Below are 16,394 nucleotides of genomic sequence, written 5' to 3'. Positions count from 1 at the left end.
ATTCGGAAAATATTTTTCCGATAAGTCCTTACTTATACTTAATAATAATAATTTCTACTTAGAAATCATTATTATTCTCTGATATATCATTAAAATTTATTATATCAGTGTCCAATTCCGACCTACTTGATCTAATTCACAAAATTTCAAAACTCGTGGCACAGTCCGATAACTTAATATTTTTAAGGTCATTACTATGTAGATACTGAAGCCAGAAGCTCACTAGTACGTATGTATATATGCATATTTTGTATATGCTTCGGCTTATTTTGTTGTCCTGAGTATGCATGCTTTGTTAGAATAAGTTTTATTGTTTTAGGCTTGATACGGTTTTCGGAGCAACCACTCCATTCTCTAGCGCCGGTCGCGATTTAAAAATTGGGTCGTGACAACCTTGAAGAAAATCCCAAGAAGGAAAAAAGAGATAGGTTCGTCGAACCTTGAAGAAAAATCCAGAGAGCGAAAAAAGAGATAGGTTCGCCCGAATCTTGAATAAAAACTCGAAGAGGGAAAAAAGATAAGTTCGCCCGAACCTTGAATAAAAATCCGAAGAGGAAAAAGAGATAGGTTCGCCCGAATCTTGAAGAAAAACCCCAAGAGGGACAAAAGAGATAGTTTCGCCAGAATCTGGATATCTCGGTGTCTCTATACCATCGAACCGACCGAATAGATCGGTTAATTCGGTCGGTTTGTTTAAAACCGACAAATTATGAGGAAAAGTTTTAAAAAATAAAAAAATTAAAATTTTGGTTAATTCGGTCAGTTTGGTTAATTTAAATAATTTAGAATTCAAATTGAATCGATAAGCGAATAACTGAAATTTTTTATCAAATTAGCCGAATTAATCATTTTAACAAAACCGAACCGATAAAAATTTATTGTTCGGTCGGTTAATTCGGTTGGACAATTTTATTGCTCACCCCTAGAAGAAGGGGGTGGATTTGTTTTTGTTATTGGCGTTTTGCGATTTATGTGAATAACTGTAACAACAAGTGTGTGAAAATTGCGGGCATGTGAGAAAGCGGATTCCAAATTGCGTAACTTGACTTCTTAAAAACAAACGACTGGAGTTTGGTTAACCTTACTACAAGTACTCCAATAAGTAATGCTAAGATAACTTGAATAGAAAAATACAGAAATTCAATCGTAAAATTGTTTACTGATTGGAGAAATTGAAAATACAGAGAATCAACCGTAAATGTGTTTATTGATTGAAGAAAATTGAATATACATAATATTTGAGTGTTTAGCCTTTGGGCGTGTTTTTTGAATTGATCGGGGGCTAAAATCTTCCTACTCCTCTCTAATTTATAGCCTTTAGCGCTTTTGGAAACTGTCGCTCATCTTCTACTGCACACGTTCTCACATCCTTCCCCACTTCTAAGAAACTGCTCATGAACTGTCGCTTTACAAAAAAAGCACGTGATTTCCAGGGTTTCTATCCAATTGAACTTTTGACAAAAATACTTGGGCTTCTGGCCATTTAAACACGGTTTAATGGCCATTCTAATTATGGGCTTATTCTTCTGAGGATGCACTTGGGCCTTCTAAATCTTCTGAAGAATTACTTCTGTTTTGAACTTCTTGGCCAACCTCTGAAATTAACCTCTAACCTCTAGAGTCAACCTCTGAAATTAACCTATGGCCAAACCTCTAGAGTCAACCTCTGAAATTAACCTCTGGCCAGCTAGGATTAACCTCTAGCCATACCTCTGGAGTCAACCTCTAGCCATACCTCTAGAATCAACCTCTGTCCAATTAATCACCGTAACTTTTTCTAACCCTTGAGAAGAAAAATGGGTTTTATGGGCTTTTGGGCCATATTTTTAATTTTGGTGTAAACAATGCCCCCTATAATTGGCTTTTAAAAATAAAGCATTTATATATATTCTTTTAGTTAAAATTATTTTTAGTTTTCACCATGGTTAGGCCTAAATTTGTATTTTCTGAATGTAATGAACACTTTTGGAGAGTTGAGACTCTCAAAAATTCAAAAAATTTAAAAATACACAAAAGGGTAAAAGATATAGAGGTTCTAGAAACATTAAAACCCTTATACCATAAAAATTAAAATTGATCTATGTCCCTGTTCATTAACAATCAACAATAAATTAGTTGAAGAAAAAGAGCAAAGGCTGGCCACCTCACCACCAACGGCTCCTAGCAGCTCCATCGCAGCGTGTCCGGCGACCACAGACCCAATGGCGAGCTCAGGTACTCAAGCCTCTCCTTCGTTGTCAGTAACGCCTGACCAGCGGGTCGGCTGGCCTTCGCTTAGCAGCCACTCCAAGCCTTCAGCGGCTGCTCATCTCCAATCAGTGGATCTGGCAGCTTCGCCAGCCATTCGTCTCAGCCTGTACCCAGCGGCTTCCTCGCCCACCGTTCTAGCTGCTGCAGCAGCTTCTGCACCGGCCACTCCAGCTGGTTCCTCGCCTACTGGTTCAGCAGCCTCATCCAGCCGCTCCTCTCTGCCCAAGACGACAACGGGTCCAGCCATGCTCCACCAACAACTCGGCAGTTCGGTAGTCCCAGCAGCGGCAGCGGGAGAGTCCTTAGCAGCAGCAGCAACGGACGACTTCTGCTCGACGTCTCCCGCAAGTCAAGCCGCTTCTCCCTCAGCAGCTGCAGCGTGTGACTCCAGCCAGCTGTTCAGCAGCAGCTCGACATTTGCAGCAGCTATTGGACCTCCTATGCAATCAACAAACAAACTTTCCAAACACCTTGTGTCCAATTGTGCAGGTAGGTTTCCTTTTCTTATCTAGATTTTTGAATTGGTATATTAAGAGTTTAATTTTCAAAAACCTTACCCATGAATGTTTTGTTGTGAATAGGTATGCTAGAAATCCATGTTTTTGCCATTGCATTTGTTGTATAAAATTGAAATTATAAACTATGCTGAAATCAATCTCAGAATCTTTAAAAATATTGATATTTGGTCCAAACTAATGAATTGGTTCCTTTGTATTGGCAACATCAAATTTACAACAAGTTAAATTTTCTTACCTTTGCGGCTAACAAGCCAATTTTCAATCTTAACCGCAAAACTTCAATCCGATTCAACAAAGATATAGTAACCAAAAGTATTATTTGGCTTTTCACTTGTTTCTATTATTATATTATGTGTATGAGCGGTTTGGATATAAAATATTTGGTGTATTGGCAAAGATCTTTTAAATGAGTCGTTATGTGCAATTTTGCTCAAATGGTTGAAGTTTTTGATTTGTCCTTGGAGATTATGTTAGATTTTTTGAATCATCTATTTCTATCAAATCGGCTATATTTATTAAGCCATTTTGAAGTTCAGGAATTCTCCAAATGGATTAATAATGAAATAGCATATTCAGGCCATATTTGTGTTTTAAGCCTAAACTTATCATTTCCATTTGAGCAACAGTAAAAATAAAAATTGGCAATATAGTTGGCTTACACGTTTACATATATCACCATTGAAAATTTCAACCGCACTATATTTCTTAGCCAATCTAAAATTGAAAATTTATGCACATAACTGATTATATGAAATGAATTTGGACTTACAGGATGAAGTAAATGGCAGTGTTGACTCTAGAGATCATGTCTTTTTCAAATTTCAGCCTTTGCATGTCGCCATCCAAGAGAAACATCATGACATGAATTTACAGGTTGTTTGCCCAGAGTTTGTGAAAGTGAAGTCTACTTGCCAATCAGAATGAGATGGGCTGAAGTTGCAGCATCTCTTTTCAGATTCTCCTCCATCTCACTTGGTGCATGATGCTCAAAACTCTTCCACCAATCTTTGATAATATTTAGAAGTATTTCTGTATCGAACTAATTAAGTAGTTGATAATTGTAATACTTTAGTAACTTTAAAAGTTGTTGGGTGATGTTCCTTGTATTTATTTCGGAGAATGTTTTTCTCCCACGGCCTTTGACCACTATTTGCTTGTTGTGACACATACACTTTCACATATTCCATTTGTTCATGCATTGCATTACAGAGACTCCATACAGGTACCTTCTGAACTCCAAATGTCTTGGTGTGAAGATGGCTCTCCCGCCATTTGTTTGCTTTCTGTGTTCCACACCAAGATTCACTTACATTTACAGCCATGCATTGCATTATACTAAATGTTTATGTTCCTGTTATGAAGATGGCTTCTGCCATATACTTGTGCAGTGATATGATGTCCATACCAGGACTTATTTCACGGACAATGCACATGTGTCACTTATAGCCATGCATTTGCATTCATGTGGACGTTTTTTCTTTTTGTTGTTGGATTTTTCATTTGAACTTTTAGCCTAGGTAGCCAAACAGTAGTTAAAAGTCTAGAATAACTAAAGAACCTCTGGATAGAAAGTGGCTAACTGGCCTACTTTCCACTAGGGCATTTACAGTAGGATAGTGAAAAAGATAAACTATAGTTTTTTAAGAATTAGCCATTCATTGGCTACCACTTATCTTTTCCCTTATTCTAGAAAGTGCTTGTGTAAATATTTCCTTTTAGATGAGTCTGTTATAGGGATCTCATGACAAACCTGCCACCATTAAGTCATTACCATTAGGAATCTGAGGTGTCTTAAATGGTCCTTCCTAGTTAGGTGACATTTTTTTAAAAAAATTTCTTGTTTTTGTCTTTGAATGGCCAGATTAGTTTCCACACCAACTTCCCTTGATGAAACTCTTCTTTTTCATTTCTAAGAATGGCTAGATGCCATTAAATTACAACTAACGACATGAAAAATGGTAGTTTAGCCAAGATAGCCAAACCTCTAAGATTTTAATCATAAAAATGGCTAAAAGCCATTAAATTACAACTTTTGAACTGAAACATCAATGAAAAATACTTTAGCTTAGCCAAAATAGCCAAACCTCTAAGATTTTAATAATAGAAATGGCTAAAAGCCATTAAAATTTATGTAATGTCAATTTTAAATGAAAACACTTAATTTGCAATTTGCAGTACATATATGGCTAAAAAGCCATTAACTCATCTCTAAATTATATTTCTCCTATATGGTGGGAGTGTATTTCTTCAAGTATTTCCTATTGAAATTTTTTTTTGTGAGGCTCACCCTGTAGACTTGATTGCCAGTATGCATTTCCCTTGATTACTTTGTGGACCAAAAATTGTCCTTCCCAGTTGGAAGACCATTTTCCATATTCCCTGTCTTTAGTACCGGAGGGCAGAATCAATTTTCATACTAGCTCATCTTCTTGAAATCTTACTTCGGCATCAAGAACCTCTGCCGAATTTCTCTCCTCCATAATTTTTTCCATAATATGATGCATACGTTCCCTCAAAATTGCAGATGCAGCTGCTGCAAACTCACTTGAGGTGAGATTAATCATGAATTTCTTCGATAGTGATGGAGGAGCATGACTTGTTGTATGGAATAATAACCGTTGATCCCAATATTTCATCTGCTTTCTTTTTAACCTCTCGATGCATTTCTATAGGTTTTCCTTTTTACCCAGTTGCTCTCCTTTGACCCTTTAAGCATGTTGTTCTCTAATTGGGAGTTTTCTTTTAATATCCAACAATAATCGTAAGTTAAACTCCGAAAGATCACTTGCATTTACGGAAACTTCAGCAAGGAAAGGATCTTCATCCATCATAAGTGCCTCCTTTTTCTCTGGAAATTTCAAAACTCCCTTGGTGATTCGATCCTGAATAATATTTTGAACACCCAACATGAGTTGGTTGAGTGGTTCCAAGAGTTATGAAATTTGCAATATTCTCTGCCTTTCACTTCCTCCTTTGATGGCATCTTATGATCAGGAGGCAGAGTAATAAACTTCTCTTTCAATAAAAAGTCAAAGATTTCCTTTGTTTTTTACACCTCAAAAGTGTATAGAGGTTGAGCATTGGAATTTTGTTGTTTCTTCCAGCCATCAGGGGCCTTTTTGACCATAGGACAGGTGGATTAACCGGTGGCCGTGAGGTCGGCTACTGCGGTTTTATATGAACCAACCTCCTGATAGTAGGTGCCCATAGCCATTTTCTTCTTGTGGCCCTCCTCCCGCAGGAGTTCTTCATACTCTGACATTTTGGCAGCCAACCCAAGAAGTCCCTAAACTCCATCCCCTAGAACTTTTTCCGGAGTTCAATATCTAAGCCTCTCTGAGCCATTTTGACATACTCAATCTCTGGGAGGACAATCTTGCTCCTGCTTCTCTTTTTTTTTAAAGCGGTGGATATACATGTCAGCATCTTCTCCATTTCGTTGAGAGATTCTAGATAATTCTGCAATACAAATCTCCGGCTCAGCACGGTAGAACTGGGTATGGAACATTTCCATCTCTGGCCATGTTAACACCGAGTTCTTTGGTAGAGTGGCATACCAGGTGAAAACCGTACCTGTCAAAGAAGTTAGGAAACAACCGTAATTTGAAATTAGCAATTTTATCAAGGTTAGCCAGAACCCCACATTGAATGACAAATTTAGCAACATGCTCAATGGTGGAGTGACCATCCTCTCCAAAAAAACAAAGATAAATTTTAGATCTTATATCCCCTAGGGTAAGGATTTTCCCTGTCAATGTGATCTGGATGTGGTTTGTAAAACTGTGGTCGGTTAATTTGTCTCGAACTGGACCATACTGCTCTTAGACGGCTTCTATTACAGCCTCTATGTCAAGTGACCTCCCTAGAGTTTGGAGTGACAGAGGTGGGTTCCTTCCCTGGGAAAAATAGTTGCCCCATGTGCTTAGAGGTTGGACATAGTTTTGATTAACCTCTGGATAATCCATGGAAGGATGATTGGCAGCACCTGAATTAAATGACCTAGAATTCCGGCCAGCTTGATTATTAGTTTTAAAAGAGTTAACATGAACATGTTCATCTCTTTTATGTGGAGGTACATACCTTTCTTCAGAGGGCGATGGGTTTGAGATTGTTACATGACTAGTGCTTCCAATCTTCTGGACTCCTCCAGATGATTGACCCCCGAGTCGGTTAGGATCTTGTTTAGCCGTGTTAACAGCCTCTGGTAAATCACCATGGGATGATAATTTCACAACAACTATTAATTCGGCCAAGTAGCGTTCCATGTCGAACTACTCCTTATCCATCATAGCCTGACTCTGCTTCATCTCCATCATGGCCTTTGACAGCATCTCTAAGGCCTCCACCAATCTCGGCTCATAATTTCGCCGAGTTGGTGTTTGTTGCCTTTCGAAACCAGGTGGTATATCATCACTCACCTCCCCATGGAGAGGTAAACTTTCTTTCTCGATGTTTCTGACCATGTGAGCCACATAATATCCATGTCCTACATTTGCAGAAGTAGGATCATCAACTGTATCCTGAGATACAATCACATCTTTTCCTTTTTCACTTCGAGTTCTCGGCATAACGCTAGTGTCCCATTGGGCGTGCCAAAAAAATTTACTGGCGTTTTGCGATTTGTGTGAATAACCGTAACAACAAGTGTGTGAAAATTACGGGCGTGCCAGGAAGCGGATTCCAAATTGTGTACTTTGACTTCTTAAAAACAAATGACTGGGGTTTGGTTAACCTTACTACAAGTACTCCAATAAGTAATGCTAAGAGAATTTGAATAGTAAAATACAGAAATTCAATCGTAAAGTTTTTACTAATTGAAAAAATTGAAAATACAAAGATTCCACCATAAATGTGTTTACTGATTGAAGAAAATTGAAAATACAAAGTTTTTGAGTGTTTAGCCTTTGGGCGTGTTTTTTGGATGATTGATCAGGGGCTAAAATCTTCCTGCTCCTCTCTTATTTATAGCCTTTAGTGCTTCTGGAAACTGTCGCTCATCTTCAACTGCACACTCACATCCTTCCCCACTTCTAAGAAACTGCTCCTGAACTGTCGCTTTACAAAAAAGCATGTGATTTCCTGGGTTTCTAGCCAATTGAACTTCTGACAAAAATATCATTGGGCTTCTGGCCATTTAAACACGGTTTAATGGTCATTCTAATTATGAGCTTATTCTTCAGAGGATGCACTTGAGCCTTCTAAATCTTCTGAAAAATTACTTTTGTTTTGAACTTCTTGACCAACCTCTGAAATTAACCTCTGGTCAAACCTCTAGAGTCAATCTCTGGAATTAACCTATGACTAAACCTCTAGAGTCAATTTCTGAAATTAACCTCTGGCCAAACTTCTGTAGTCAACCTCTGGTCAAATTTCTAGAATCAAACTCTGGCCAATTAATCACCGTAACGTTTTCTAACTGCTGAGAAAAAAAAAGGGTTTTATGGCTTTTAGGCCATATTTTTAATTTTGGTGTAAACAGTTTTTAAAGAAAAAATAAATTTAGAATTTTAAGATTTAAGGATATTTTATATATTTTTAATTTTTAGAATTTATTTGATAATGTGTCATGAGATAATGTGAAGTGTGTTTAACTTTTATTATTTTATCTTTTTAAGTGACAATCTATCGTTTTTGAATGATGTTAGACAAAAAATGAACGAAATGAGTTTACTTTCAAATCGAAGTTCAGAAACTTAAAGATTAGGGACGTTAATGATAAAAGGGCGGCCTAATGGCAAAAAAACCCAAACCTTTACGACTTGTTGCAATTATATCCAAACCTTTTAATTTTTGCAATAATATCCAAATTGCATTATTTTGTTGCAATAATATCCAAATTGTATTTTGTTGTAGCAATAATAGTCAAATTGATGGCTATACTTGTTGTTTTTAATTAAGATATTAAGCTATTATTATGTTTTGATGTATAATAATATAGTAAAAGTCCCAAAAAATGACAAAAAACTCAAAAAAAATCACATAAAAAGTGCAATTTGGATATTATTGCAACAAAATAATGCAATTTGGATATTATTGCAAAAATTAAAAGGTTTGGATATAATTGCAACAAGTCGTAAAGGTTTGGGTTTTTTTTGCCATTAAGCATAAAAGGGCCTTATAAGCCCAAAATTAAAAAAAAAATTGAATCATTAAAATTCCAACTCTTCACTCACATGAGACTATTCCATCATTAATCCGATTTTAAAAAAAAAATTAATTATTTAATTTCAAACGAATTAGTCATACTTTTTTAACATTCATTACAAATATGTTTAAATAACTTCTTAATATGGAAAAACCTCAACCAACACAAAGACCATGTGGCTAACACTCAATTTCCATATGAAAAAGTTCCATTTACTTGCTGGAATTAATCATGTTCCAGCTAATTATTTGCATAGACCAACTCTATAAAATGAGAGATTCTTAGGTAGACTTAGTCTACCACATCATCCGTAGACTAACCTATCACATTTTGACACGTCATTAAAATAATGGCATTATCGTAATTTTGCTCATTACTTGTTTACACCTTTGGATAATAATATTACGATAGTGCCATTATTTTAATGACGTGTCAAAATGTGATAGGTTAGTCTACGGATGACGTGGTGGACTGAGTCTACCTAAGAATTTCTCCTATAAAATACCTTTCAAACCCCAAACTTTTCTTATCAAATCAAACAAAATCTTTAATTCAATACATTTTTCATTAGATCAATGGCACAAATGAGCACAATCAAGGCCCTGGCTTCATTCCTTCTGATGGTGGCAATGTTTTTTGCAAGTGTTGAAGCTCAAGAAGTTGGGAGGGCGCCAGCCCCATCACCCACCATGGACAAGGGAGCTGCCTATTCTTTTGGGATATCTTCTGCTTTGCTTTGCTCCTCTTTGTTCTGTTCTATTGTGTTTGCTTTTTTCAAGAACTAGATATGAATTGGGTTTTCAGTCTATTATGTTCTTAATTTCTTGTGTTTAATAAATTGCATTGATTTTGTTTAGGTGCCAAATTTATTCTTGATCTAATTTTTTCCATTATTGCGTTTAAAATTTCTACACAAAAAAACTCATTCACAGTCAAATATAAATAAATTTTTGCGCATTCAAAGATTTAGAAAATCATTAAATCGAACTAACACGAACTGATTTTTAGATTCATCCAATCATCTACGATTAAGATAATCATAATAAGAAAAAATTAAAAAAATTAAATCAATTAATAAATTAATGGAAGTGTTATAATAATATGAAACCAAACAAAATAAATAAACATAATATTATCAAAATATTGAAACGTAGTAAAGATAAAATTTATGTATTTAAAATTGGGTGAAATGGGAAAAAATTGCCAAACATTTAGCAAAAGTAGTCATCATGTCTCAATGTTAAGAACGACCTAATGTTAGTCTAAATCACATTTTTATTTCAATTATTTCTAAGTCCTAAAATACTAAAGTGGCGTTGATACAATGGTTGCCACCAATGAAAAAAATAGGTAAAATATATAGATAAGTTCGTAAATTTTTCTTCTATGAATTTTTATATCTCAAACTCAGTTCAACAAAACCTTTAAATTTAAAAATAATAACAAAAAAAATTAAAATTTATACTTTTTTATAATCAAATGAAAAATTATTTAAATTTATAATTATTACTCAATGAGTTTCATCCTAGCGCCTGATCTGCTTACTTGTGGCCGTTTCATCTTAACTCCTATTTTAATTTTTGTTTGTTTTAGCACTAATTTTTAATCATTTCGAAATTTGTTATGGAGAAGGTCATACAAAATGCAACAACATATAGCACTGCTCAATGGCAGAGCCAAAAAAGATTTAGCCTAGAAAAGTTAAAAAGAAACTATCTAACTTTTTAATAACTGAATTTACTTACATGAAATATAAAAATAATAATCTGGATTTTAATTTGTAATTTATAAGAAATTATTCTATCAATTATTAATAAATAAATTTAATTGACTAACTAGTATCAATTTATTAAATTTACTGTTTATTTTTATTATCAATATAAAATGTAATATATACATATTATTATTAATATAATTTTATAATTTATATTAGTATAAATATAAAAAAAATGAAAAATAGCATACTTTGGTTTTCGTTCATGGGTTTTTTTTAATGGGCTTATATGGACTCAGGCTTATTTCAGTATCTAAATGAGAAAAGTTGCTCCAACCACTAATGAAACCATCTTTTAAGTAACAAAGTAGGCTAATAATTACTTATGAACCCTTATCTTTAACAAACCTATTAGTAAACCCCCTAATTTTTAAAAATAGTCAGTATACCCTTCTATTTTTATGGTGGCGTTCATTCACGGCCCTTATGAACGAAAATACCCCTAGTACTGTCTATTTTTGGCGGATGTTATTCTTTAAAAAAAAAATTGGTGGCGTCACGCCAGCTGACACGTCATTAAAATGCCCTAAAAAAATTAAAATATCTAAATACCCCTAAAATATTAAAATTTAATAATAAAAAAAATCTAACCCAATCCAAACCACCCATTCAATTCCAACCACCCGCCCGCCATTTTATGTATCCATAAGTGAGTGGGATGCCTAATCGGTATAAAAATTATTCCTAGTTTGACTAGGTGGCAAATTCCTTCTAGTGTAAACCATCAGGTTGCCATAAGTTTGAACAAACTAGGCACCCCCTCGATCCTTCTTGCTTTCAACAGTACAAGTTCACCATCTTGCAAGATTTAATTCTTATCATATACCCTTTTACTAAAGTCTCGGTAATTGATGACTAGTTATAACAGTCGTCTTTCAAGTGTTAAGCTTCTAGGATTACTCATCTTAGCTGGTATAAATTTATGAGGCATAGTTGGAATACGAATGCCTCCTTTGATGACGCGATAAAAGATTTCAGCATCAAGGAAAGTGCTTGAAAAAAACAAGTGTTTGGGCAGATTCAAATTATAAAAAAGAAAGTCCACCTCCGTCTTAGAGTCATCCAAAACTCCCATGAGACTTACTGCACTAAAAATTAATTGATGTAGAAAATTTCCTTAATGAGAAACTGCAAGAGATTTTAATCTAAGAGGAGGTTTTTTGGAAGCAGAAACCTAATAGCAATTTTTCGAACCTCGATGATTGAAATATGAAATACTTATATGCTCGTGTTAAAACTGGAAATCATAAGTCTTATATTCATATGTTAAAGATATATATGAATTGGCGCAACAATGCCATATTAATGGGTAGAGCAACGATGAATTTTTTTTGTAATATTTGCACTACCGAGGTTAGTATTGTTATACATGCTTTTATAATTCAACATCAATTTCCTCCTTTGAATACTAATAATTACGCCTTGTTAGCCAGTCCCTTAATTAATGAAGAGGTTAGATCATCAGACTTTAACATGGGTCCTATTAAATCGTTAGGCCCATATCACATTAATGTGTTGTTCAATCAGATTTATTGGTCTATTATTGGTAATTCTGTTTACTATATAGTGAAGAATGTTTTAAAAAGGGCCAGGTTACTAAGAGCTTGAATCTGACCAACAGTATTCTTATCCTTAAAGTTGATGTCCTTGAAACATCGAGTAATTTTATACCTACAAGTTTATGTAATGTGTTTTATAATATCATCAAAACCATCTAAAGCACATTATGCCTAAGATTGTTTCTCATATGTAATAAGGCTTTATTAAGAGTCGCAAAATCGCTAATAATATTATTTCTTAGGGAAAACATTTGATAGGCTCAATTGGAACTTTATTTATGATATTATCATTGTTAGCGGAGCGGGGTTCGGGCTCGCCCAGACTTATGGCAACCTTAGTCTGGTTTAGTTTGAAAAATAGAGTCATCACCTAATTTACTTATGATATACCTTTTCTACCGACTAGATAACCTCTCGTGCCTATGGATGAGATATTGTGCATCGGACCAAAAGATTTGGATTGTGGACATAACCTAACTCTTAATTTAGCTTTTTTATTTTATCAATTTAACAGACATATCCCAAATAGAAATATTATCTCATCAAAGCAGGAAATCCAAAAGATAGCATACTGGAAAGTAAATGACTATAAAGGTAAATAATTGAAAAACAAATGACTGGAAAGTACTACAGAAATGTAAACATGCATTATATTTATGACTCACATATGACTCGATCTGGACTGGCATGGTGTACAAGAAGCATAATCATGGGGTTTTTGACACATAACAGACAAATGTGGATTTTATTCCAATTGCATGCACAAAGCCTAAACTGGATGTAAAATTAAGATTGATCTTATCAATTATCGTCTTGAATGCCTATACCACCACTAATTATCGTTTTCATGGCAGTCCTAGGATTTCTATGTGATTTGATTAGTTTGAAACTAAATTAACATGATTATTTGATTAGTCCTATTGATGATGGATTTGGACATACATTCAAAGAAGTAAACAATATTCACATACCCAAATTGCAGTTGATATACATACAAAATTAGAGATACTTTTAAACCTCTTTCTAGAGTATTTAGTGGTTATATGTTGTTTATCTATCAATAGAGCCAGATTCAGGATATGGTCAAACATGTAAATTGTTCCTCTAGTCGATACGAGTCCATTGGTCCAAACCGGAGTCGATTCCAGGTTTTAATAAAGCAAAAAACGCCTCTAGAAGTTGCTGGGCCGGCGGTTGGGCTTCAAAGCCCATGATGACATGCCAATACGCGTTAGGCTGACTGGGACTAGACTGAGAAGTTACAGAAATACTCCCTCCGTCCCAATAGAGTTGTCCACTTTAAGAATTTTTTTTGTCCCAAAACTCTTGTCCACTTTCAAAAAGCAACCAACTTTTGCACTCAATTTTTCTATATTACCCCTATTTAAAATCCACTAATAAAATTAAATCCAAGTGGACCCTATATTAAATAGGGGTATGACAAGAAAAGTAAGGAAAATTTTACAAAATCTATAAACAATAATTGATTTTCTTAAACTGTGTGATAAAGGCAAAGTGGACAACTCTATTGGGATGGAGGGAGTATAATCCAACAACTAATTACATGGTTAACAGTTCAAACGAGGAATGATTTTAAGACCAAATGAGCCTGAAAACGCTGAAAGACAATTTGGAAGTGGGTATGAAGATCTGAAGAAGTTGGAGGTAGAGGAGCATGGCGCCACAAGGAGTGGCGGCGTCGCCCCTTTGTTCTAGGGGCAGCGTCAAAACACCAAGATCGGAAGCGGTACGGTTTTCAATCAAAAATGTGCCAACACACATAAAAACACATAAATAAATGTCTGAAATTCTTATGTGCAAAATTAATATGTTTAACATCAACTAAAACACACTGAACATGGATCTAGAGCAAAAATCATGGCAATAATGGCAATTTATATCAAGAAAGTAAAGTAAATATTAATCATGCATCCTATTGATGTAGAATAAAAAGAACATGCATATCATACATCAATAATGTGATAGGAACTGAAATATGATCCTCAGACATACTGTTCTGAGTCTTGGTGTCATTTTTTGGTGATCCAGATGTAGAATCCAGCTTAGATCGCAGTGCAGCAGTAGATCTTTAAAGATATGAATTGTAGAAGCTAGAGTTTGATAAGAGTGATTAATTAAAATTTGTGTGTATGTGTGTAATGGGGTTCGACCTATGGTAGTATTTTTAGGTTTTTTGCGTGCGTGATTAGGGTTTGTCTTTGATTGTACGTGCCATTGGTCCCCCTTAATTAGGGTCTGAATCATACTATTTATAGAAGTTGATTAGGGTTATGGTTAGGTGTTTAGATTAGGTTGATGTTCTATTTTTAGTTAACTATATATAAATTGTGTATTAATCTGTGTGAACTATATAAAAAGTGGCAAAAAGTCTATTTTGGTCCCTAAATTGTCGAAAAGAACTTTTAGGGCCACTAAGGTATGGTTTTGGGCAATTTCATCAGTTAAACCTGCAAATTGCCCTATAAAATTCTAAATACTTCTCTCGTCTACACTTCATATCTTGATGGACCTATGAATACTTCTCTCGTCTCCAACCTAGATGTCATGAGACAGACCCAGTGATTCCTGAAGTCTGGGGTCGTCATAGACCCTATGCATCAACAGCATACATAATCAACTAGAAGCACACGCTAAAAGGTTAAAGAGATAAGGCATAATTCCGAAATAACAGGGATAATGATCAAGCTTATCTCACTCCAACAAGAATATGAATTGGAAGAAGAGAAGGATTAAGTATTCATCTACAATCGAAACACTGATGCATATATATAGAGTGAAATAAGTTAGATAATTAGGGTATGTTCATTTATTCCATTACTTCGGTGATTTCACCATAATAACCAATCAAGATCCTGACTTAGGCATTAGAGGGTGTTCGAGCAAACATCGGTTCGAATCCTTCTAACCTATTCTTTGTTGACATATTAAAGTAATAACAACCCGACTGCGACGAAACCATCAGGGTTAGGTGTTTAGATCAGGTTGATGTTATATTTTTAGTTAACTATCTATAAATTGTGTATTAATCTGTGTGCACTATGTTAAAGTGGCAAAAAGGCTATTTTGGTCCCTAAAAGTGTCGAAAGAGCTTTTAGGGCCACTAGGATATGGTTTTGGGCAATTTCGTCAGTTAAACCTGCAAATTGGCCTATAAAATTCTAAGGCATTATAATTAGTCCAATTGCTTAGACTTAGATCACAATCCCATTGGAGTTTTATAGGTTATTTGCGATAATTATGATTTAATCCCTCAAGTTTGCTGCTGCATGATAATTTAGTCCACTCGAATTCTAACAAATGGATCACTAGATCGTCACTCGGACAGGTGTCTCTAGAAATCACATCGAACGCTTCAGTACGTTATCACTTTTCTACCTCTCGGGAAAATAGGTGTCTAAAGCTTGCCCCCCATCTTGGATTCGAATTGACAAAGTAGGTCAATTCTTCTAAAAAAACGAGACTCGGCGTTCGATAAACAATAAGGATACAATTTACCACTAGAGATACTTGCTTGCCGGTGGTTTGTTAATGCCTTATCTTGAGCATTACTAGTTGAGGTGCATGGTTCTAATTCCATGCCCCTTGCTTCTGGTCTACTCTACGTCTATCTTCCAAAGTTGTACTTCTCAGTTGGCCTGGAGGTCGTCCGCTTGATCCGAAATGCCTGTAGTTTTGCCCCATGTAATGGAGCTATACCTGTCACGACCCGATTTCCCCCTCGAAACTCGAGCCGAGACCAGCGCTAGGGAATGGAAATGGTTGTTCCGAAACCCGTAGCAAGCCTAAAACCTTTATAAATTTTTCGCCTCCTAAATATAAATCTAGATCGTACATCGCGTACGACCCGTTTTCAGAAAACACCGTTAAAATAATTGTTTTTCCGCTTAACGTGGAAAACACATTCTGAAAATATTCATATAAGCGAAATCACGTTTTCAGAAATGCTGGTTGAATAACCCTAGTTATTCTGACCCACGCGCATTTCTGAAAACCGGTGCGGTGGTACAGGGACTTAGCTCACATGCCTTGCCTCGCAGGCAGCCCTGTTTCAAACCGCGCACCCGAACAATATGTTTAATAAAATATATCGAACACTTTCCTTTTTAAAGTGTTATATCAAACATATT

At 35.3% G+C, this 16,394-nt stretch overlaps 1 protein-coding gene across 1 annotated transcript; it reads left to right on the top strand.

Moving 5' to 3' along the window:
* The first annotated feature begins 2,201 nt into the window (after positions 1–2,201).
* On the top strand, positions 2,202–3,692 carry LOC126661622 (uncharacterized serine-rich protein C215.13-like). The gene is made up of 3 exons (XM_050355475.1): positions 2,202–2,739; positions 2,832–2,869; positions 3,540–3,692. The coding sequence occupies exons 1-3, from the start codon at positions 2,202–2,204 to the stop codon at positions 3,690–3,692; spliced, it is 729 nt and encodes a 242-aa protein (XP_050211432.1).
* Positions 3,693–16,394: the final 12,702 nt, after the last annotated feature.

This window comes from Mercurialis annua, linkage group LG8, assembly GCF_937616625.2.
Source record: "Mercurialis annua linkage group LG8, ddMerAnnu1.2, whole genome shotgun sequence".
In the NCBI taxonomy this organism is placed as follows: Eukaryota; Viridiplantae; Streptophyta; class Magnoliopsida; order Malpighiales; family Euphorbiaceae; genus Mercurialis; species Mercurialis annua.
This window is presented reverse-complemented; position numbering and strand designations above follow the sequence as displayed.

Excerpts from the sequence above, each read along its gene's own strand:
- LOC126661622 (XM_050355475.1), top strand. The coding sequence starts at position 2,202 with ATGGCGAGCTCAGGTACTCAAGCCTCTCCTTCGTTGTCAGTAACGCCT. Across the intron at positions 2,740-2,831 it reads CCTTGTGTCCAATTGTGCAG|GTATGCTAGAAATCCATGTT; the intron begins GTAGGTTTCCTT and ends TGTTGTGAATAG. Across the intron at positions 2,870-3,539 it reads TTTTTGCCATTGCATTTGTT|GATGAAGTAAATGGCAGTGT; the intron begins GTATAAAATTGA and ends TTGGACTTACAG.